Consider the following 25,097-nt stretch of genomic DNA (forward strand, 5'->3'; position numbering starts at 1 on the left):
ACCATTAAAAAAAGAACACAAACCAACCAAACACAATTTAAAGTTAGCAGTGTATTTTGTATTATGTTTACCATCAGGTGGCTATATCCTTCATTCATTAAGGTAAAAGCACGTACAAAAATCACAAATGTAAGACAGATTAGCTTTAAAAAATCCACAAAATAACTGTAGGCATAACTACAATTTTATATTTGTATTGTATTGCTTTGTCTAATTAATAATATGGAATATAGTCAAGAAATGCTACATGTGTCCTTCCACAAAAGCTCTACTACAGGTGCATTTCAGGCCAAGGCAGATCCTGTCAAAGTCATGTCTGACTGCTCACTGTTCCCTCACTGAAGAGTTTCCCCTGCTCATTACTTTTTTCTTGCTTCTAAACCCAGCTGTTAATTGCTTTAACCTTTTGCTGACTACCTTGAACTCAGGAGATTTGCATTTTATTAAAACTGCAATTTTAACCTCCATTCTAATTAATGCAGTTATAACACTGTAAATGGGAATATTCAGAAACTGGTCTGGCTTTTATAGATCAATTAGTCTAAATTTTACATGTCAGAATTTCTGAACATCTGATACATGGTATTGTCATTATATTGGGGTCTCCTTCTCAGAATTGTATGGATTCTGTCTCCTAAGTACCATATTGTAGTTACTGCTTTATATTTTTTAACATGATGTTCCATAGTAACTGGAATTTAATACCAAGCCTGGTTTGGGATGTAAGAATATTTAACCTGTACTTACTAAACCCATTTTGTTTTGTCTCATTGAGACAGAACACTGTAGGAAAGACTGTGATAGCCAGGTATGCTTTTATTTTAATTTATGCATTTGCAATAGTATTGGTAAAATTAATGTGAAAAATGCAAATTAAGATGCATATATCAACATGCTGAATTTAGATTATTGTGTCATGCCCACCCTCTCCCCCCACCAGGATAAATATATGACTTAGGAGAATTTAAAGAGCAGTTGTTATTCTACATAGCTGTCAAGACATTTTACAAAAGATCTTTTTTATATGGAGAGAGTGAAGTGTTAAAAAGCAAAATGTTTTTTTCCAGGTTACACACTATTTAAAGAACAAGATTGGACAAGGAACTGGTGCACATTTACATTGAATAGTTTTTGGTTTGTAACTAGGTCATCAAATTAGATGCATCATCACCCAAGGGTCTCGTTATAGTCAATGACGAAAGACTGGCTGAATAGCCCCTTGGAGCTGCCCATTAAGTATAAGTATCTGCAGAGCCTACGTTTCTTTCTTAGTATTCCAATTAAAAATTTAATCTTAGGTAGAATGAGTCTTGGTAATCCTGCACTGTGGGTACCTTTCAGCTACAGCATGTGTCCCAACCATGAAGTAAAGCTGGTTCCACACCTCTGCCTGCTTCCCACCCAGCATGTCTCTGGGAGACGATAGCTAAGTGGAGACCACAGCAGTTTGTTTCTGTTATTCTGCCAGGAATAGCACAGCTGTTGAGTCCAGACATGCACGCTCTAATGTATCTGAGCTAAGGACATTATCTGTGTGAGGCTGGAGTGGCTGCTGGTGGAGGCTGGTGCTGGCACTTGTGTTTGCATTTGGGAGTGGAAGGAAGGCAAGGACTGCAGTCACAACGAGGGCAGGGTGCGAGGTTGGAAACTGTGCGTCTAAAAGCAAATAATTAAGTCAAGACTGCTTTTTCTTAGCAGACAAAAAAAAAAAAGCGCCACATTTTTGTTCATCCAAATTAACAAAGAGTCTTTTCTTGTTTTTTTGGGTTTTTTTCCAACTTTGGCCTGCATTCATGAGTGGCACCCCACTGTCAAAATGTTTTCACTGTCATTTTACCACAGTCTGATTTATATTTGATTTCACCATTAACTCCCTTTCAAAATATGCCTCCTTCTGTATCCCCCAGCTAAATGTAAGTTGCTGGTCCCATGTAGATTTGAACAGCATTAAACCAGAACTATTCTCAAGTTCTCTACTATGATGCCTGTGCTATTCAACAGCATTTTGCTAGATCTGTTTACTTGGATGGAGGATTTAAAAATCCAGTGTTCAGTTTCCTGTTATGACTGCTACATCCTAAGCTATTCGATGTAAAAACAATGCAAACTGTTCCGTGGATCAATGGAATAGTTTTATTGCAAGTGCACAAGTCAGTGGTGTTCCAATACCGCAGCCTGGGCCAACTCGCACCTTTGCGTTCTTCCTCGGTTTGATTTCCCCGGAAAAAAAAAAAAAAAAAGGAAAAAGAAAGAAGGAAGAAGGGAAAAGGGAAAAGGGAAAAGGGAAAAGGGAAAAGGGAAAAGGGAAAAGGGAAAAGGGGGGAAAAGGAAAAGTCACGCTCGAAGCAAATAATGCCGGGGGTGACAGTGAATCCGGAGGCACCGGGCACCGCCCCGTCGCGGAACCGGAACGCCCGCCCCGCCGGCCGCCCGGGTCCCTTTGGCTGCTGCACCGCGGCGGAAGGAGGGTTGCTCGCCATGGTGTGTGCGGTGGGATGGGCATGGGGCGGGCATGGAGATGGTGATACGGGTAGGGCTGCGGCCACGGCCACCTTTGGGGCGGCGAGGGGCTCCCCACAGGGCGGTCCCGGCCTTTCCCTTCCCACTGGGAGCGGCCACACCGCGTTCCTGGGGGGGCCCTGGGAGGCGGCAGGCGGCCCTGTGGGCCGGGAGCGGCGGTTTCCCCAGCCTGCATTTAAAAGCTGCTCCCTCCCGGGGAGCCCCGAGTGACCCTGCCCGTCCTCCCGGGAGGCGTTCGGCCTGGCCTGCGGTGGGCCCGGGCGGCGGGCTGGTTTTGTGGCTGCAGCGGGCGGCGCCGGATTGACGGGAAGAGCGGGGCTGAGGTGTGAAACGGGGGCAGGGTGCCCTTCATGAGGCATTTAGGTGCTCAGGATAATTTATTTTCGCCTTAACTAGCCTTCTTTTTTTTTGCAATCTCAAACACTGATACTTACACTGATAATACGATGTACTGAATGCTGTTTCCTGCATCACATGTACACATTTAGCTTCCTTTTTTTCAGGTGTTTCTTTTGCGCACACAGTTCTTACTTTAAAGAATTTAAATTGTATATCGTTTGATAAAGCTTTTCAGTTTTGTCCAAACACCTTTTCACCAAAATGTTACCATATTTTTAAAATTTGTGAGTAGTATTCCATCTCTGCTGCACAAACAGCTAGTGAAGGAAGCCTGAGGCTGCTGTCTGGTGTGAGGCACTCATGGTCTGCAGGGGGGGGACAAGAATATCCATCTTTGTTATGTTGTACAAATTACATATGGCCTTTGTCAGAAATCCAGATGCAACAACTGGATACCAGTTGAATGGGGACATTTACTGCAAAAGTACCCAGAGATAATTTTAGTTTCCTAGCTCCAGGGTTCTACAAAATAGGTATTTTGAGAGTAGTCACTATGCGAGATTGCTTACAGCATTTTCAGTGCTCTGGCAGTTTTGTTACACCATGTACCATGTTCAAGTAATTTTTTTTGTTGCTGAGGAGGGTAAGATCTAACTGGTGGAACTGATAAGCTGCTGCTATAAGCTCAGGGCTTTCTGAGCTATTGATGCACAATGTTTTTAGTCTGGACAATGGTGTATGCTCTTAACTTCTCTTTAATGTTTTAATTAACTTCAGTAGTGTAAACTGTCTTTGATTTCTTTTTCAGCCAAAGTTACGAAAAACACAAGGAGGGAAGCAAGAGAAAAAAGTTATCCATCCGTACAGCAGAAAAGCTGCACAGCTTGCAAGAGAAGCTCACAAACAGGAAAAGAAAGAAAAGTAAGTTGACTGTGCAAAATCTGTGTACAGACCAACGGACAGCATCACAGTAGACATTTTGTGTTTGGGGACAGGATGGTGGTGGTGGAAGGGGGCAGTTATGCTGCTAGAACTAACCTTAAGGTAAAGAAAGACATATATAAGTAGTGCTGAGCCATGTGAACTGACAGGTTTAATGAAATCAGCTTATACAAAGTATATAGTTGTGCTGTTTGATTTTTGGTATTGTCTTTACAAGACAGATTTCTTCTTATTGCAGCATTTTCCTTTACATAATCTGAAAGGCGCGATGCTGGTGATTTCACATGAAGCGTAGTCACCTAGTTGGCCTTTGCTCTGGGCTTTAATAAGAATCCTGCCTAGGGTGTAGCTTCTTTTGCTGGACTGCTGACTTCATAGAAAAGGAGAACCAGAAACCTTCCTGCATAAGAAAGACTTCTGAATAAAACTGAATAGTTAACTCCTCTTTGGTGATTTCTTGCTGTTCCATGGCAAGTTTAGTTTTCTGGTTTTAAGCTTTACTTTCTCCTTTCACGGAGGGAAAAGATAACTGGAGAAGACTGGCCTTAAAGCATTTTCTGTCAGAGTATACTGGTATTTGGATGGACAGTGTGAACTGAGCCCAAATGTTCATGTGTGAAGATGTAAAATTACGAACTCTGGGTATAGTTGATATATTCCTCAGAGACTGTGCAACTTTGTGGTTGGGCATGGACATATAACCTTATCTAGAGCTGTAAGGTTGTAAGGTTACTCTAGCTAGAAAGGGTATTTGGACCACTGTTGGGGTGCCTTGGACTACTGAAACCACCTTTAAAGCGGTGGATTTAGCAGTGGTGAACAGGAGAAGCTTCCTCATAATCTCTGCAATGTTTTCTTTCTTAATCCCATCTACAAACCTGATGCCTCTTTGGCCATGTTTCTTATATAGAAATAAGTCTTCTTAGAGGGCCCAAAATTGTAGGCTTCACACAGGCGAATGCACTTCTGCAGCATGGAAAAGCTGATTCATTGATCTTCATTCTAAAATAAGGATCAGAGTCACTCAATTAATCTAGAAAGTTCATATGGTTCATCCTTATTATTTTAATTTAGCTGTGAATTTATTTGCCAGAATATGTTTTTATTGTGGTTGGCTAAATTTGACCTTTTGAACACGTGTACATTTTGTATATTGATTACTACTCAGTAAAGGTATTACCTTGCATGTAGGAAGTTCTTGAATGACATGTTACTGGAAGGCGAGAATGTCTTTTCTGGAAGTAGGAGTAAACTTTTGCCTTGGTTTTGTATGGAGTTTTTTATTTTCTTGTTTTCTTTTTTGTTTGTTTTTTGTTGGTGGTGGTAGTGGTGGTGGTTTTGGTCTCCTTTGGTGCTTGGCTGGAGACAGGATTGAGGACTATAGGCAGTTTAGCCTTCTATTTAAGTTTTTACTTTTCTTTATGGTAAAGGAAGAGAAATAACTCCTATGAAAATTCCTGTTTATGTTAAACAGGAAAGGAAATTACATTTAGTTATGAAATGCATATTTGAGTATCTTTTGCCCAAACAAGATAAGTAAAAAAAGGAAAACGTTACCCAGAAGGAATTTCAATACTTAGTGCAGCACTGGGCAAAAGGAGTGAGAAATTCTGCTCTAAGTTGCAGGAGTCTGTTTACAATCTCCATTGTTCAGATACCCTTCAATGCAATGCAATTCTCCATGAAATGTAACAGTAATACTAAGCTTATTGTTCAGAAACTGGCTGCACTACAAAAGACCAATCTTGACCGTAATTAAGAGAAGACAAACCAGTTGGTTTTAGAAAATTGACTACAGTCTTAAGTTGTCTTGTTTAGTTGAATCGCACCTTTTTCTTGCCTGTATCCCTCTTCTTACTGTTTCTCGAGGTCTACTGAGCAGCAACAAATTCCAGTATATTACTACGGATTTATTCTCTCTTAGTCTACCTGTGAATCCTTATTCCTATAGCTAACTTGTTTGCTCTGTTATAATTAAAAAGATGCTTTTATGAGACAGCAATAGCTGATTCACTGGTGCCAGTAGAAAATTACTTTTTCTACTCTTAAAGAAACCAGAGCATAATGGGATATTCCTGGAACTTCTCTTAGTAGTGATGTACTGGCACCAATCATGGGGTTTTTTTGCTGCTGCTGAAATCTCTCTCTGGTTTTGGTAGCTAAAGCTGATCTAGACATGGATTTTTTTTTTTTTTTCTTTTTCCCTCCTGAGTCAAAATATACTTTTAGGAGTCTCTGCATTTTCATTACAGATATACTAGCCTAATACTGTCATGATGTGAGATATGAGAGTTAGAGTTTTTACAGTATTTCTTGATCTGGCACGAAGCAACCCCTTAGGTGTAAGCAGTAGCCTTAAAATATCTCCTTGTGGAGTTCTCTGTTTGTTTCTCCTTAGCTTTTTGTTGTCTAACCTCTTAATTTCCTTGCAGCCACTATGCTTCTAGTTGTGCTGTTTGCAGTAGTGATGCTTTGAGATCTACTCTTGCAGGTTCTTTATGTGGAACTGAAAAAATGTTAGCTCTTAAAATTCTTTGTTCTGCTTACAGAAATAAAAAAATCAACTGCAGAAAACACCAACATTTTTAATTCTTATAGAAGGATTTTCATATGTAAGTGTCCTAAAGTGCTTAACCAAACCATTAATTGGTGCATAAGCTAACAAAAATGGACATGGGAGAAATATAGAGGTATTTAGCAACATGAAACAAGAAACATGGAAATGTGTCTTGTCAACCGTGTTTTGTTTTGTTTTTCCTAATGGATATGCCTATCTTAGTTCTCAGAGCCATAGATGACCTTTTTGTGTGTAGATATTATAGGGAAAAATACTGAACTGGTGAACCGATTTGGCAACTACTTATTTGTTGTTAGTATTTAGAGTAGAACAGTTGAACACAATATCTGAGATAAAGAGGTGCTGGTGGAGCATGAAAGCTTTAACCTTTTAGGTACCTAGTAAACATCAAGAAAACCACTAATTTTCCTTAGAAGTGATAGAGCTTAAGCAGATGACTTTGGGGAAACAGGAGGAGAAGATCATTACAAAGCAACAGCCTGCCACAAGATGGTATCCCTGTCCTCATCCTCTCTTTCCATTGGGCAAAAGATGTTACTTATTGTGTGGAAGGAGATGAAAGGACCTTTCTTTGATTCCCCTTATTTGATTAGCCTGCCTGTTAATATTATTGTCTTCCAGCAGTCATTGGGGTAAGGCTTTTATGAAAGCTACAATAAGGCAGCATTTGATCCTATCATTCATTTCTCATACTGAAGTACGTTGTTTATACCGAGAAACTAAAGGTTTTCTTCCAGTAGAAAATTGTGTTTATATACTTCATTGCCTAGATAAATACATGATCCAGTGACCCTTGGAGGTACCAGTGGTAGTTTGTAGTGTTTTCAAGCAGAGATACGTGACATAATTTATGATTCTAATCAGGCAGCTTTTCTAGATGGCATCGTAGTTTTCTCCATGGCAACATGTTGCAGGTGTGCCCGGCTGGTTTTGTTGCTGTGCAAGCTTCGCAGCAGGGACTGCTGGTGTAGAGTTCCACAGTGTCGAGTTCCACTGTGTGGAATATGTGTCCTTTGCGTGGTCACTATTACCTTTCAAGACTCCCTGCTATAAGCCCTCCATAGGCTGCCTACCACAATTTTTATTGCAGACATCTACAGCTGAGTTTTAAAGCTGTCTTCTAATCTAACTTATTTTTCCTTTCTTTTTTACATATTATCACCCAGGTCTGTCCTTTAACCCAGAGGAACAAGAGTCATTGTTAAAGCACTAAAATATTTTAGTTAATCAACCAGCTTGGGGTTTTTTGGGAGGTATCATAAAACTCATGCTTGACCTTTATAGACTTTTGCATTAAAAATGCTTATCCCAGATGCTGGGGTATCTATAGAAGTAAAAAGGCTTTTCTTTAATGCCTCAGTAGAATTCTTAGTAGCTCACAGATGCTGTGCACTCGCTTTTATGTGGCTTTCAGACAGTCTTCAGAGAATGAAATGCTGCTTGAAAAAGCTAATATTTATTTTAATAATGTAGGTTTGTGGCCAAGTGACCCAAGTATGTTTGTCTCTGGAAAGCAGGGCTTTCTCTTTCGATCTGGATTTTTGTGACAGGCTAGTTTTGAATTGTGTTGAATTTTGACATGATTTGTTCTTTGTCAATAATATCCTTTATGATTTTTTTTACCCTTTATCAATTTTCTTAGGAAATAATAGTTAAAGTCAATTTTATCAGAGCTCCTTGGATATGTATACTATGAACATGAACAAGATATTTTTTCCAGTGACAAATCTCATCGCGAAAATGTGTTATTTTTCTTTCTGAAAATAAAGTGACATTCAGCAGCATTCATTGCTACAGACTGAATCTGAGAGCTTCAGGATGAAAATGTGTGAGGCAGTGTATTACCTTATATTAACTTATGTTCTCTGAGAACTGTTCCATAGGACGGGAATTAATCCCAAACTGAATTGTGTACCCGCATCCCATAGGCTATAGAAGGCTTCAAGTATCCCTCTAGAGATTGAGGTGGAGTGAAAAATACTTTGATATGGATTTTTTTTCTTTTTTTTTTTTTTTTAATAAAGTTGTTGATTTTGGTTTCTTAACATATCAAGTTTTACTTTTCTCTCAGCACAAATTCTAATTATTACAAGTTTTTTAGATACTAGAGTGGTATTTTTCACATTGTATGCTTGATTTGCAAGGATGCAGTGCCGTGAAATCTTTTGTCCTTGATCTCCAAACTCATTAAACATACCAGCAGAATATTAGAAATACTTAATGAAATTATTACAATGCAGGTCTTTCATAAAATTCCTTTTACCGTGCTCTAAGAAAAGCGTTGTGTCCTGTTTTTATCCTGTTTTTTTTCCATTCAATCCCTTCCAATAAACTGTTTAATTTAACAAGTAAACTGGACAAATTTCAGATATTAGCACAAAAATTTTTTTGCAATTTTTTTTTTTTTTTTTACCAAAAACCCATAAATTTTTAGATGAAGCAGAATAAGTTTTACATTGTTCTCAATTTGACAGAGATTTCTATTTGAAATTTTACTGTGACTTTCATTGTGACTCCAAAACAATGATTCTTGGGAGAAAGAAAATGAAGATCATTATTTGTATGGTACTCATTCCTGGCTAACATGTCTGTTTTTTCTCTGCTAGGTTGAAGACTGACAAAGCTTTGCGTTTGAGTATCATTGGTGAGCAGAAACTTCTGTTACTGAATACAGTATCAACTTTTTAGCATAGGCTTTAAGTTTTAGCAACTTTATAGATACTTTCTCTATAATCTGACTCTATAACCTTAAAATAGACTTTGTTGAAATGCTAAAATCCCTGACATGTTCACTCACGTAGTATATACAGGGCTGAACTTGGGGCTAAGTACAGCCCAATCTTTAATCAGTGTACATGACAACAGGGCAATATACACCAAACATCTCTTGTACATCTGTACATGTATTTTTGTACTCATCTCCGTGCTTTTTTTAATCATTTGTAAAAGAGGATGATACATGTAGGTTAACAGACACATGCTAGTGAGTAACGAGACGCAACCTGGAATATTTTTCATATGATTGACACTGCACCTTTTCAGTTTAATCTGTTTAAGATTGTGATGATCAAAACGCTTGCTCAGCCATTGGGTTGTTGTGTGGGTTTTTTTGGTTGGTTTGTTTGCTTTTTTTTTTTTCCATTTGAGGCCTTCCTAAGTTTCCATCCTAAGCAATTGATCTAGTGATATTTTAAACACTAATTTCCAGTTAAAAAAAACCAAAACGTAATATCTTTTTTTTCTGTAAGGAAGACATAAAGTACATCTGAAATAATGTGAGAATGTTTCTATTATAGCTACCTTCATACCTGGTACACAGAATATCATTGAGTTTATGATGCCATTCAAAATCTTGAAAAATGGGGGCTTATTTCTAAAATTTTGGAGAGCTTTAATATGTGTTGATGCTACAGTGATGATGTAATCATTAATGTTTATTCTTGTAGGAGAAAAATTGGAATGGTTTCAAAGTCACCTTGACCCTGATAAAATTGAATACACAAAGAAGGAAGCTGGTGAACTAATTGAAAAGTAAGACTGATGTTATAATAGGATTAAAAAGCTTGATTTGTCTTTTAAAATAATGTTCTTAAATAAGTTTGATAAAGTGATGATGACTCAGAGAAGGACTTTTAAAATATTACTACTAATAATATTAAATAGTTGATTTTGTTAAAACTGAGGTTCATTATATATTGAAAGACGTATCTAGTCACACTAGAATTCCTGAAGTTGTGTTGTTTGTTGGTTTTGTTATTAAGTATGTGTCTGCTTTTGTAGCGTGTGGAGAATTACATGATTTGGACAGTAGTAATTGCATGAATTTGCTAGTTGGATTATTCTGTGACACTTAAATACACAGGTTTCACTCTACGTCTTTATTCTTTAATTTTCTTTGCTGAGATAAAACAGTATTCAAGTGGGTCAGTTTTTAGGGCAGGAAATCACAAAATAATTGAGTATGCTAAGAAGGAACTCAGTAATTATTTTTGTGCTGCTGGATGTACGTACTAGTGGTTTGTCACCATTTTTCATCTTCTAGCTAAATAACACTATATATAAGTATCCTTAGACACATGTACTATATCAGTTTCCTTTCAGAAACTCTGATGTGCTCCCTACACTGTTCATGAAACCTGGAAACTGCTAATCAATGCCAGTGATACTGCAAAGGCAATAAAAGTGATAGCTGCTTTTTGGATTTAGATTGGAAATTTGCCAGTGATGTAGAACATATGCCAAAGAAGAACTTTAGTTTAAAAATCATTATTGAGGTGGTGAAATTCAGCAATTAAGTTAGGAATACTTAGATTTAGCACTGGTCTTCCAAAGCAGGTGAATGATAATAATGTATTTGGTTTTTTGTTTTGTTTTGTTTGTTTTATGCAAACATAGTTAAAAAAAAAAAAGTCAAATAAAAAAATAGTCCTTCTGGAAGCTGCCTATGATTCATATGAAGTGCTAAATGGAGCTCCCACTTTGAAGATTAAAGTAATAGTTCAAATCTAAGAAACATCTCTGACTAATTTAGAAAATAAATGCAACTAGTAAAAGTAACTTCTTAGGTTATCAAAGTAATTCTGTTTTGCAAAAGCTTTGCGTGATTGCATCTAGCATAAATACATTTTATTTCTTTCAGTTACATGTGTCGATTCAATGCTGAATTGGAGCAGATTGAGTTACAAAACAGTATTAAAGGCAGACAAGGAAGACAGCACGGTTCACGGGAAGCAGTCATCAAGCAGACCATAGAACGTGAAAGACAGCTCTACGAAGGCTATGGAATAGGTTTGTAAAAACATTAGAAATAATCCTGTGGTCACATCATCTCCTGCTTACAAGGCTAGAATCTAAGCAAAATGTATAGGCATTATCTTTATTTTTCTCTTTAAAGGAGTTAACTAAGTGGCAGGTGTTTGTCTTGCAGAGGAATTTAGGAAGAGGGGCATAGTGAAGAAAAGGAAGAAAAGATAGTGGAGATCTGGCTTATATATTTCTGCTTTACTGCTTTGCTTTTGTGCATCTTTGCTAGTACTGCCTCTTTAGTGCAGTCATATATAACTTAGTTTTGAAACCAAAGTGAGATTTAATGCACATGTCTCAAACACATTCTGTTCAGCAGCTTGATGGACCCTCATTATATACAAAGTATTTTTTATCTTAAAAATGCACTTCAGTGGGTGTGCATGTTTTGACATGAATTAGCATCAAGACTTTATTTGCTCATGTGGGGAATAACAAATATCATTTTCTCTACAAATTAATTACTTTTTTTAGGTGGGCTTTGTTAATTGGATTTGTGCCAATGAAGTCATTATACACCACTTCCTCTAACATTCTTTTGATAATATATAAAATTACTGTTAGGGATAAACCTGTGGCCTGACTTGTCCGTTTCCACTGAGGTGGACCAATGGCACAAAGAACTTCAGCAGGTTTCTTATCATGAGAGAGTGGGCTTTAGGTTTCATGAACTTGACGAGAACCAAAGTCTCTGAACTCATGGGCCTAAAACATCTTCAGAAAGAGACCCTTCATTCCATGAAGGTTGAGATGACTTTCACGTGGGAGAATAATTGCAGCAGTAATTGTAGTACAGATGTATTTCCAAAATTTGAATATTTCTGGAGTTTTCTTGTTAATATCTAGGTAATCCAGGAAGAAATCCTGGGCTGTTGTGACACATCTACTCTACAGGTTCTTCTACAAACACAAATGATAATCCACAAGTAGAAAACTACGTTTTTACTTCTGTTCTTCTCAGGTAGAGGAGTTATGCTCCTTTGTCTTACTGGATAAGATGGTGGAAGGAGTGAAAGGCAATATGTGAAGGTCCCAATACTTAACATCTTAATAATTAAAAACCCACAAAACCTCTGAAAATTCAAAACTAAAAGCCTTGTAGATAAAAGCCTAGTTGAAAGCACTTTGAGTTTTTAATCACTTACCTTGGCCTTTATCACAAGTTTGAATAAAATCATGATGCCAGATATTCTTGTTGACTTTTTTATTACTATTTATCTTCCTGTGGGGTAGCCGTCTGTGCCAGCAGATTATCCAGTGGAATCTTCTGAGGAGCATCATGTGTGAAAACCATAACAGAAGATTAGAGAGGAAAATTTCCTCTTAAGGTGCATAGCCTTCTTTAAGAAGAAACAAACTCTTTTTGAAAGTACTTTGTGATTCTGGAGGTATTAATAACATATAGATGCAAGCTACATGTGAGAGAAATAAAACACTGAAAATTTGACAGCTAGAAGTAGGCTGAAGGGAAGCAGAAGTAGTCTGGTGCAATAAGGTAGAAAGACAAAGGGATAATGAAATTTCAAAAAGCAAAGAGTTATTCTGGGGAGAGTCAAGTACAAAATAGTAGTGAAATTGATGTATTTTTCTCTAAGAAATAAGCGTGTTGGAGTTGAGTGATGAACTTGGCTTTAATGCTGCAGTATTATTCAGAGGCAGTCAGTCCTAACAGTAAAAGTGCATAATGGAGGACATTAAAAAACCCTACATTGTTCTGTGGTTAGAATACAAAGCACAGCAAGATTTGGGTTGTAGTCATAATCTCTTTTCCCCTAGTTTATATTTTACCAATAAAGAAAATGAATGGCTCTAAAAATTTTGCCAGTGTTACTTAGTGCTTCCATATCCTACAATAGCATAGGAATTAACAATAGCTATGAGACTTCATGTGTAATCTTTGATTTCTTAAATGAGGGTGAGGGAAAGTCATAGGAAGGTACTATGAATGTTATAAAATAGCTCAGTTGTAGAAAAACTAGGTGTTGATATTTGTTTTCAAATCTTAGTTCTTCCTTTTTTCCTTCTTTGTGGAAAGCTAGCTGAAAAAAGCAGCAGGACCAGATAGAAAGATGTCAAATACACAAGCACAACATAAAAATGAAGAAGAATCCAGAAACATTGTAAGCAGAATTTGAGGTTATTATAGTATTAGTAAGTAAAGCATTCAGAGAGCATGGTGCAACTTCATATATTAAATACACTCTCAAATCATTCATTATTTGTTATCACAGCTGCTGCAGGGTTTGCTCTCTGTCTAGGACAGTATTCATTCAGAGAAAATAGTTGCTGCTAAATACTGTAATTAGAGATTGGGGATAAATGGAAATCAGCTGGAAACTCTGCTTTTATGCTCTAGCTCGCTATTATCCCTGGAAGCTGCAGTGAGGAGAGGTTTTCTAACTGACTTTGTATTTGTTGTGTGTGGTTTTTTTTTTTCTTTTTCCTCTATTCTTGAACTCAGTTATTTCTTGTATACATGTGCCTTTGCTATACAGCGACTACATGATATGAATTGTTTACAGTTAGGAAAGTCTCCTAAAATTTGATGCCATGTATATATATCAGTTATATGTAAATGAAAAGTGAATTATTCTTTACTGGCAGTTTACAAAAGTAGTAGATAGATATCCAAAGGCATAGTAAATTTTAGTCTTTTTTCTTGCCTTTTTTTTTTAAATAGTACCTATACAGGGAATGTTCAGTCTGTCTATGAGAGTTTTGAGTTTTGTTAGTAGCTACTTTGACTTCCTGACTCCCTAAATGTATGTAAATTAATTTTACCGCAATTTTCTTTCTGATGTTGTCATTTATATGTGTGGTTTTTAATCTAGTTTTACATATTCAGAGCTAAGCTATTGAAAGGGAATCCTAGATGTTTACAGTAGATATCCTTAGAACTCAGGATTAGCATGCTTTCAGTTGAAAAGCATCATAATTGTTTCATCTGAACATCACATATTTTTGATAGTTTGCCTCTAATTACCTTGCGTGTTCTCACAGAAGCATAATGTAAATCTCAGGGGGAAAACAGTCTTTAAAGCTAAATGCACCAGTTGTGTTAGTTAATTCCTGAAACTTCATATTATAAGGAAATGGATGTAATTCAGATGAAAATTGTATCATTTACATGTATCTGCTAGTGTAACTACTGCAGTACTTGTTAGCTTCTCTTTTCTGTTATTATCATTATTGTGTAACTGAATGGTTCTTTATCTAAAGAGCATCTACAATTTCTAACATCCTTTTCTTTAACTTTTGGCTGCAATATCATCCTTTGACCTGACTTGAGTGTTTGTCTGTATGACAGCTCCAATGAATGTGATATATATGCAGCCTCTATTCTGTGCAGAGCAGTGACATTTCAGTCCTTGTGAGATTTAAGTAAATCTCTTGCACAAATCTTTGCTTTGGAAGAGAGACATGGTTACTGCTAAGAAGAATGCTAATGTTTTTATTAAGAGCATACTTTTGGAAGGAAATAAGGCATCTTGGCAGACTGTCACAGAGCACTTGGTCAAAAAAATAGTGCTGTGGGACACAGTAGAATCCTGCCTGCCTGTAGAAGGGCACTCTAGCTGTGGGATTAGCTTCTCTATCCCTTTTTTCTCTAGTTATGCTTTAGAAGATCTCTAGTCCATGCCTGTGCACAGAGGTAGGACTGGTTAGACCTATGGCTGGCAGAAGCTGTTTATTTCTGACGCCCGTTAGAACTTTGAAGTAATCCGATCTGGTATGAACAATTGGAAACGTGCTGACTTCACAGGATTTTACACAAGTTCTGTGTTAGAAATTAAGCTCAGTCACTTTGTCTTTGTCATGAAATGGTGTTAAGCAGCAACATCTTTATGACAAAGTTTGAGAGCAAGCATGCTGTTCGTTCTTCCTCAGAAAAAAGATAGAATAATAAAACATTATCTAAAAGGGACAGAAACATGAAAAAAATCCTTCAGTTTTTCACTGCTCTTTTGTTATAATATGTAGGTTACTAATACCTCATCTTAGAAATGCCAGACAGTATCTGCTCCCCAAGCTACTGTCTCTATTTCTTTTCCACTAACCTCTGTGCCATATTTCTCAATCTTCCATTTTTTTCCATCTTTAGTTCAGAAAAAGCTCTCCTGCAGCTTGTTAGTTAGCTTTAAAAATGTTCACAAGTAGCAGCGAAAAACATGACATTTGTGCAGGCTAAGGGTATACATCTGAGTAAGATAGGTGTCATTAATCTGGAAATACAGTGCTTACCACCATCATTTAAAAAATCAGTTACTGTGCAGTATATGATTATACTTTCTACATGCAAAATAGAATGGGACTAGAGTGCTGTTCCTAAGCTGGCAATGCTGGAGTTTGTATTGTGTAACATATTGCAAACACACATCTAAGCAGAACTTTAAAATGTTGCCACTGCTAAAGCACTAAAGATCAGTTCAGTGCCAAATCTTGATTTGGCACAGCATCTCCTGCCTTTAGAATGTGTGCTTTCTTGTGACACTGGGGAAAGCCCTGCATGACAGGCTAGATAAATATGTTAGAATATTCTGTTTGGAAAATGTCCTATGTAAGTTAATAAAAGCCATTAATTTCCAAGGGGGGTTGTTTATTTTGTTTGTTTGTTTTGTGTTTCTTCAGCTAAAACAAAGCAATTGAAAGGGCTTCATTTGAAAGTCTTGCAGTTTAGTCCTGGCTTGTCTGAGAGTAATTCTGAACTGTATGTTGGGTCAGTGCTTTGACAGAAGAAACAAATACGAATCTCGGCACATTTCTGGGGCAGTTGTCCCAAATTAGCATAGTGCCATTTCTGCTGCACTCACGGTTTACATCACTAAGCTCTACCCTAGGAGAAAACTGAGTATGCATCTCTCCTTGTACAGTATCTGAGAGATGGAAAGGAGTTCTTTCATGTGGGGGAGGTTAGGACATTTCAGCATTTGGCACTGTGCTGCCAAGAGTGCTATTCAAGCCATTACAAAGAAAGGAAGAGGGACCATGGCTTTGTTTCAATGCTTAGTTCGGAAGGATGGACCTCATGTGGCACTGATGTTTATCGGAACCCATGAATCGGCAGACAAAAAGAGGATTAGGTATATTTTTATTTGCCTTGCCTGGATAAGCTGTGAGTAGTGTTGCTGTTATCTGTTTGCCAAGAAGCAGGCTGCAGAAATCAATGTAATTGGTATCAACAACTCTTTTGTATATTATTGTTGTTTAGTTGGTAACTTTGTAACCCAGTGTGAAGGGAAGAAAGAATTTCTGGATAATAAAAGACTCTGTCCACGAAGAAAGTGATAGGTGCCATCATCCTACATTCTCTAGTAGCAAGATCATCTATAATTCTGCATTGATAGCATCGTCTGATTTATCACTGTAAGACTTGGGAAAATTGATAGATGAACAGAGGCAGGACTGTAAGTTTGGGGTTCGCTCAGGGACAGTATAAGAAGTTCCTGAAACATCATATTGTTAGTAGCAAAAGTAATAAAGTGGATTTAGCATTACAGAGGTAGCAAACAGTCATCTTTATTAAGAGACCAGCTTGCTGTGAATTCTGTACACTTCATAGACATCAATAAGGTATGTTATACTGTGCAAAATTTCAAGGCTCCAAATGCATAAATCTCTACAGTAAAGTAGTGAAGATGTTAAACATAGGTCACTTGCAATACTTCAGGACTAACCAAGAAAATAATGACATTCAATCAAGGCAAAGCAGCTTAGGCACCCTAGGTAGAATTCTGCATGAGCTTATAAACTGAACATGTAGTAGGAATGTTTTGGTTGCTCCAGAAAGGAAAAAAAATCTGTCCCATAGGTCTCTGTACAAGATGTCTGACAGCTTTTTTTACTATCAAGGGTAATAAAGATCGGTAGTGAGTATACGTCACTTATGTCTGTTAGTGGGGAAGATTGAAAACTTTCAGTCATTGAAACTATTGATCTTTGGTTTTATTCAACCCAGAGGAGGAGACAGGTGACAACAGTCTATAAATATTACGTTGCATTTAGTGCAGTATTTAACAGGCATTTCAGCAACTATGGAATGCTAGTTTCCCAGTATTGAGTGGTTTATAGAAAAGGTATTTAACAATGGAATCTATAATTGGCATTGGAAGGAGACTGATTGTTATCAAATAACCATTCTTTGCTCTCAGACTGTCTCATTGCAGGTCAAAGATAGTAGTATTATATTCCAAAATCCAAGACTATGTTCTATTTAAACACCTGACATCTTACTGTACTTTTCCCAGTGTTTCTATTTTAAAAACACACACACATATATTCTTGTACTGCATGGTAAATTGTATGAAGTGTATATAACTATTTGTTATGTTTTCTTGCTTGAATTTCCAAACTACTGCCAATCTGTCTTGCTTACAGTAGTGACTTAAGTGCTTTGAAGTTTTCTTTCCAAAAACATTTAAAAATACTTATGGACCACTTAGTAGTCACTAATTTTTGTGAGGCTTGTATATTTAGTTCAGCTTTGAAACTAAGCTTTCTTATTTTACCTTTTGTCTGTTGTGCATATTTATAGTAAGTTCTGCAGAGCAGAACTGTGTTATTATATATGTGAATGTCTGTTAAAACCTAGTTTAACCAGACCTTGATCTTGGTTGAGGATGTTAGTTATACTTTTAAGACAAATAATACATTAGTTATTTTTCTAGTTTCTTCACCGGACTGTTTATTTAAGGGAAACTTTAAGCGCTTGAAATTTTGCTATTTTTTGGATATGTCAGTTTAGAGAAAAGGAAGCACCTTATTTTTATTTGTCAGGTCTGTTTTTTTGACAACTGGTACATTTGAATTCTGGAATAGTTCCTAGGTATAAGTTCCCTTCCTTTTCTTCAGCAATGAGAGGTCTTTCTGTTTATCTGTTGCACTAGAAACTTTCTAATATGAATCCACATCCTCATTTGCTTGGTCTTTTAATTTCTGAAATAATATGTTCAGCCCTTTAGCTCACATTTCTTTTTGTGCAGTGAGACTCACTTCACTGTAACACATCTAATAGAATTTCATTTCATTTCCATTAGAAATCCCAGACATTATGAACAGAAAGCATCTTAAATATTTCAGGTAAGTTCTTTTTATTGTAACTACTAATCTGTTTAGGCAAAACAGTGTTTCTGAATTTGACATCTTGCATGTATTTTTTCTTAAAAAAGAATTTATCCAAAACTGTCAGAGAACTTGTCATTTGAAAAAGGCTAGGCGTGGTGTTGCTATTTCAACATTTCTTAGCTGTTACAAGCTAAATGCTGGTGACAGTTAATCATTAACACATTGGAAGGGTTAGAAAGCTTCAACAGTTAGAATTCAATTTCTGTTACTTAAGTATATTTTTTTTCAATATTCTTAGAGAATATTTTCTCTTTACCTAAAATTCTCACTGTTCTCCGCTGTTCACTGATTTACACAAAAAGGATAAGCATTCCCTGGTAGTGTTTAAAGATCATGACGTAGATTTATCGAAAAATGGCATTATACTGTTTTCTTACTTGAAATGAGATTTCAGATGGTAATCGTAGTTATATAGCATACTGACCTAAGGTATTCATAGTCAGAAATTATCACTAAATAACTACAGCAACACAGATTTCTTAGTCATGTTCTTGAAGATCCAACTCTAAGTGTAGTACAGTAGTGTTTGTACATACTAGTTTAAAATCTTAAGTGAATTGACAGCTGCAAGCTGTGAAACTTGCTGCTTGCTTGTCTGGGTGAGCAAGTCAATGTGCCTTTGTAATGGATTGAATGAACAGTCTTGCTGACAGCTCTATCAAATGAGACACTTAAAGGAGAAAAAAGACTTATGAATGCTTATGTTGCCAGGAGCGATATACAGCTAACTCCTAGGAGTCATATGTAGCCAGAAGTCACACTTACAGGATATTGGAATAAAGCCATAAATATCAAAGAAGAGACAGGCCTCTGGCTGCTGCATTTATAAATACACAATTGACTTCTTGCACTGGGACATCTGATGAAAGTGGTGTTTGATTACCTTGGTAGAGCAACAACATGTCTATCTTATAATTGGCAAATACTGTCTCTGCACTTGAGAAAAATTGTCCACAAAGTGCACTTCCTATAATCAGACAACTATCCTCTTTGAGTACTGGATTTGACTTGTGATGTTTAAATTTAAATGAACCCTTCCCTGTTCATGCAGCCTTTTAAAATAATATGCTTATCATGTGAAAGAATATTTGCTAACATTTTGTGTCCCCTTCAAGTCAGTCGTGCAAGGTGTTAACAGGTACAATAAATCATAATGTACGTGTGATATTAGCTCTGCAAATTGAGCATCCAGATGAAGCAGCTCTTCCAAACAGCTTTTCCATTGCTTGCAAGACCTGGGAGGTTAACGTGTCAAACCTAGAAGTAGGTGGCCTAAAGGAACTGAGGATACAAATAGTCTGTGAGAATAAAGTTAATCGTATGTTTTTTTGTTCAGAATGTCAAATCCGAAAGTAGTTATCTTTACAGAAAAATTACAGCTGCTGTGATGTACAAGATCAGGTGAAAACAGTGCTTCTTATACTGCGTTTGGACTAGTAGTAAAATTTAGAAAAGCAGCCTCACGTGAGTTAGCACATTCTGAGGAAAGGTGAACTAATTCTGCCATTCCTTCTTGCTATTTCTATTGGTAATTGTTTTACACTGACTTTTCTTTTTCTTTAAGAGAATGGGATGGTGATCTGAGGAAGCTGCCAAACATCAAAATGAAAAAGCTCTCAGCTATGGACGCTGCTTGCAGTCACCCTGAGGTGGCAGATATGGAAGCTAAAGAAGAATCAAATAAAGCAGAAGAGTCAAATAAGGCAGAAGAATTGGATAAAGCAGAAAAACTGAATAAATCAGAAGAGGTGGCCTAATGAGCACAGCTGATTCAAGAGCTGAAACAGCTGAAGGGAATTATAAGAAATCTATTTTAATTACCACTGGAAACAAGAGTAAATTCTAACTGTGTTTGCATAGGCTTTTGTAGTTGCATTTTTATGAGCTCACTGTGTACCTATCATAAAAAGTAAACAGTATATTATTGGACAAAGTTCTATATTATTAGATAAAAATTTTTGAATATAAATAAAATCTTAATTGTGTCCGTCTCATACTGTACCTTCTCTTTAGGATGCAGGGTCCTAAGTTAACAAAGCAATTTTAGTCTATACCTTGAAATCCTGACTGGTAGAGTACCTCTTCCCTGATCATTGAGCAGTCAGTATTCTGACACCTGTTAGAGATACTCTGTGGTGGGAAATCCTTACGTTTTTCCTGGTAATAGCCAAGAATGTATGTAATTTAGCATATAAACAGCAGGTACCTTGGTAAACAGCAGACCCACCTAGTGGCAACTTTTATCCATCCCTTGTAGTGGTGGCTGGGATGTCTCTAGGTGCATGCAGTTTTGAGGAGAGCAGTCTCACAAAATCTCATAAAATCCTGTACTGCGTCACACAGAACATTTACCCTGGGTGTGAGAAATGTTCTCCTATTTGGTGGAAATGTATATGCAGAAGGTGAGATACATAGAGCATCAGTTAATCGTGAACAACTCTTGTCTGAGAATTTGTGTCAAGAACATAAAGAGCTGGGAAGACTTCAATAAAATATTGGGTATTTTGTATTTCATCGAGAGAATTTTGGAGAATTACATTGTCCTTACCACTCGGTATTGAAGAATTCAGATCAGAAGCCAATTAAAGTTTCTACAGTCGCTTTTTAAATATATCTTTGTCCATACTTGTTTTTCTTACCTCTCTGTTGAGAAAGCTGTGCATTTTAAAATGAAGTTGCTTAGAACTTTTAAATAGCAGGCCTGCTTTAAGAAGCAACTCTGTAGATGCCTTTAAGTGTGGCTTTCAGGAAGGTTCTTAGCAGATTTTCATGTTTAATAATGTAAAATTAAAAAAAAAAGAAAAGGAAAAAAGGGCCAGGATAATTTCACAGCAGGCACTAAGGAGGACATCTCTCTAAGTGCGGATTAGATTGTCTGGGCACAGAAGTCACAGTTCAGATGTACTGTCTGTACACAATGTAGCTGTCACAGTTCAGATTGTCTGTTAATTATGTGAAAATAATTATTCCTAGTGGATGATCTTGATCCCCAATACAGTTCTGTGGGTTAAACAACAAAGCTTTGGCCTGGTAAATAGTTATGTGTGCTTCCTAGGCGCATTTTCTTAGCTGTGCAACAAGTGTTACTAATGGGTTTTATTCTGTTAACATACATATTAAGTTTTTCTCTCTTTACAAATTAGGCTTATGTTATCCTTTAATGTTTTAGCAAACCAATTTAGGTAGTATAGAATTAACTGTTGTCCTCCTTAAATTAATCTAAAGAAGAAACATGAATAAATTTAGCAGACCTGAAGCATGTGTTGGTGATCTAATGCATCTTCAGATGCAAGGCTTAAACCTTCTGACACCAGCCATATCCCTGGGCCATCACATCACTCCTTTGTGTTTTAGAAATAAGTGTGCTGAATTTCAGGGCAGGCCTTTGATAGCTTTTTAACTTTGTTAAATTGAGCTGTGTTGTGGAATTCAGCTTGTTTTGATCTATAAAACTTGAGGTGTTAAACTCTGGTGGAAGCTGAGCCAGGGTAATTGGTCTGAATTAAGACCGTGTGCGTGTTTGTTCAGTGGTTTGACAGATTTTGCCTTTCAGAATATGCATCTTGAATTTTTGCTTGTGTACAACGTCTGATGTGCTTTGAAGCTGTAAGTAGAAACATTGCAGAAAAAGTCACTTTCCTATCGCATTGGGTAAAATACTGAAGGAAAACGAGCAGTAAAGTTACTCGAAGGTTTAGCATGTCACAGTAATGGCAGTATATTAGGCTGACACCTTTGTGAATGCTTTAAAAAAGATGGTTACACAAAGTTACGGAGAATGAGAGGTTCTATATTCCTTGAAACAATTCACTAATAAGGCAATCTAAAAAAAGTAATTTTTACTTGTGTGGTTGATATGATTGTCAAATATTTGAAATTATTCCTTTTTTAACGTCTGTTGTTAACATTTCAAGAATATGTTTACAATTTGGACTTGTTGAGTTTGTGGATTTTGTGTCTCGAAGTCCATGTATTCACTGCTTGTTTAGCAGGCTTTTAAACTGTCTTCTTGTCCTGCTGCGTAAGTCATGAAAAAAGAACAGTTTCCCTCTATGAACTTCTTACATAGATTTTATGAGAAAAAATAATATGTAGCTGTCAAATATTCATATTTGTATTGAAAAGTAATCTGGGCTCAAGTTGATAATGTACAAGACAAATTGACCAGATGAGTTTTGCTGCAGAATGCTAATGTGGCAATGAGAAAGGAAAAAAAAAAAACCAGACATTATTTATTTATTCATATATTTGCTGGTTTTGTGCTGGGAAGCCTGGAGTGCGGGCAGAGAGAGTCTTTTGCCTCTTGTGTTACTGAGACAAGATAGTGGAATCTCTTCTGTCAGTTCCATAGTCCAATCATGCCTGTGCTTTAAAGCCACTTATTAGGGGTTTGTATGGTGATGAGTTTCTTCCCCATGGTGAAAAAAAAGGATGAATGCTGCCAGGAGTTCTGAATTGTTAGTCAGTTTCTTTCTAGTTAAAATAAAGAAAGCAGCTGCTGGTAACAGCGGGAATGGGAAATATTTATGTGATGTTCTCTGTTCTTACAAACTTGCTGTAGGGAATACCTTGAAATTCTGTTTAGTTGTAACTGAAGATTACAGACTTAAGTGTTAAATCGTCTATTACAATTCTGTGTAACTGACAGTGGTTTTGGTTGGTTTGTTTGTTTGTTTTCTGGTTAAAGATTAATTTTATGGAAGATTTCTTTCATTCTTTGCTAGATATTACTTCACAATTTCCCTGCTTTTTAATTGTGCACTGCAAAGGTGTAACTGTTAAAACTCAAGTTTCCTTAACTATAAGGGATCAAATTAAATATAAAAAAATTTCAAGCAGAAAGTAACATTTTAACATGGAAACCCACTTTTATATAAGTTTTTTTTGGAGCATATTTTCTAATTTGTTACATTGTAGTTTGCAGTGTATTTAATAAGGTACACTTCCATTTCAGCCAGCCCTGGAGAAATTGGCCTTGAGGAATTGCCTAAATTACATTAAAACTTTCAGTAGCAGCTGAGTTGTTGTTCTCTGATTCTGGAACATGATTTACGCTCTCCAATTTAAGTTGTTGCCTTAAATACAGCTAAAAAGATCCTGTGTATTATTCCTATAGTGAAACTAAAAATCAGCTGATACTGAGAGACTTACTGTAGTGGTTCCCTAAGCCTTAACTGCTTGTATTGCAAATACTGCCAAGTTTTCTTAAAAGGAACAGTTTAATATGCAACTAGATACCTCTTAGAAATGAGAAATAGAACTATTTAAACTTTAAACTTAGTTATTAGATCAAAATGCCAGCATTACTCAAAAATCAAGGATTTTCTGAAATACAGGAAGGTGGCAGCGTTCTACTAATGTCATCTCATATTTGTGCAGGTTCACACACAGTCAACCAATGCGGTAACATGTTGTTTTGAAAATGTAAAAAGTGACAATGTTTTTTGCTAGGACATGAACTGGCCAAAAATTTTTACCCATATTTTAAAGAGACATTCTTCTTTTTTGCCAGTGCTCAAGATGTCCTCGCAAACCTAGAAGAGGCACTTGAGAAGGATTCACTAAAGCCTTTGCTCAACCTTTTTTCTAGACCAATTTGTTCTTTTGACAACATTCTTCAGAGGTCCTGTAAGTAGCAGCAACGCTTCCAAAAGGCACTAAGATTTTGTTGGTTTCTTTTTTTTCTGAGTTTATTTTAAATCCCATCTAAATCTTGCTACTTTACTTTTCACTTCTTTGCTCCTTGTGAACCATTACTAAATTTTGTAGAACATGGTTACCTCCCAGGCATATGCATACACATATGTAATGATCTATGCTTCATTAGAGCCTTATTTCCTGCCTTATAAATTCCATAAGGTCTAAAGGCATTGTAACTGTATGATAGTTTTGAAGAAAAACAAAAACCCCATGCCATTTATTGAACTAGGAGACCCTAAACAAATATGATAAAAAAGTTATCCTTTCTGTCATAGAGGCCAGACAATTTCCCATGCAGCTTTCAAGAGAAGTTATCCATTGCTAAAATAAGACCTAATTTAGTTAACCCACTTAAAAATGACTGCTACCTTCTGTCTTCTTTGTTTTTTTTATTTAGTGTTAACTATTATCTTTTCATATATATTACCTTTGAGAAGATTTAAAAAAAAAAAAAAAAAAGTTCATGGATTCAGTTAGTATCAGTTTTAAGTATTTGCAAGCAGTAGAAGGGCAAGTTCATCCCAGGGCCCACGTTCTCCAGCAGGCTGGAATTGTGTTCTCAACCACGGTGTAAAATTTATCCAGGTCACAGGCAGTGGGTATGGTATGCCATTTAAAGTACTTCAGGTGAGTTCTTTGTTAACTGACAAATTTTTTTTGGCTTTTAGATAAAGTTCATACAGAACAGCCTCAATGCTGAGGGCAGCAGGGCAGGTGTGAGTAAATACCACATGGCATGTTTCTTCGCATGTACACAGAGAGCAAACTGAACAGAAGTGTATTTTCTGTTCTAATAGTACCCTTCATGAAAAGATTTGAACTCTTGCGTGCAAAACAAAAAGGTGTATTGAACTATACCTTTATTCTCTTAATTCTAAAACCAAATTTGGTTCTGTTTTTCCCTATGCTATAATGAATGGAAATGAATACATCTTTGTCACTGGAATTTCCGTGGTTATGCTGCTTTTTCTGTGTTATATCTTGTAGGGATTCATCAATCCATCTTGGATTTAAATAATGAGATAGTTATGGCAGCTTTAACAAAAGGAACGATCTGTTGACTTCAGATGTAGGGAAAGTAATTTGCTAGAAT

At 36.6% G+C, this 25,097-nt stretch overlaps 1 protein-coding gene across 1 annotated transcript; it reads left to right on the forward strand.

Annotated features, from left to right (window-relative positions):
• The first annotated feature begins 1,793 nt into the window (after positions 1 to 1,793).
• TMA16 (translation machinery associated 16 homolog) lies at positions 1,794 to 20,854 on the forward strand. Its single transcript, XM_080344112.1, has 7 exons — positions 1,794 to 2,481; positions 3,668 to 3,780; positions 8,986 to 9,023; positions 9,826 to 9,910; positions 11,019 to 11,167; positions 18,217 to 18,259; positions 19,869 to 20,854. Exons 1-7 carry the CDS (start codon positions 2,353 to 2,355, stop codon positions 20,059 to 20,061), a joined length of 750 nt encoding a protein of 249 aa, XP_080200238.1. The 5' UTR covers positions 1,794 to 2,352; the 3' UTR covers positions 20,062 to 20,854.
• The last annotated feature ends 4,243 nt before the right edge of the window (positions 20,855 to 25,097 follow it).

This window comes from Nesoenas mayeri (genome assembly GCF_963082525.1).
Source record: "Nesoenas mayeri genome assembly, chromosome: 4".
NCBI lineage: Eukaryota > Metazoa > Chordata > Aves > Columbiformes > Columbidae > Nesoenas > Nesoenas mayeri.

Excerpts from the sequence above, each read along its gene's own strand:
- TMA16 (XM_080344112.1), top strand. The coding sequence starts at position 2,353 with ATGCCGGGGGTGACAGTGAATCCGGAGGCACCGGGCACCGCCCCGTCG. Across the intron at positions 9,024-9,825 it reads TTTGCGTTTGAGTATCATTG|GAGAAAAATTGGAATGGTTT; the intron begins GTGAGCAGAAAC and ends TTATTCTTGTAG. Across the intron at positions 9,911-11,018 it reads GCTGGTGAACTAATTGAAAA|TTACATGTGTCGATTCAATG; the intron begins GTAAGACTGATG and ends TATTTCTTTCAG.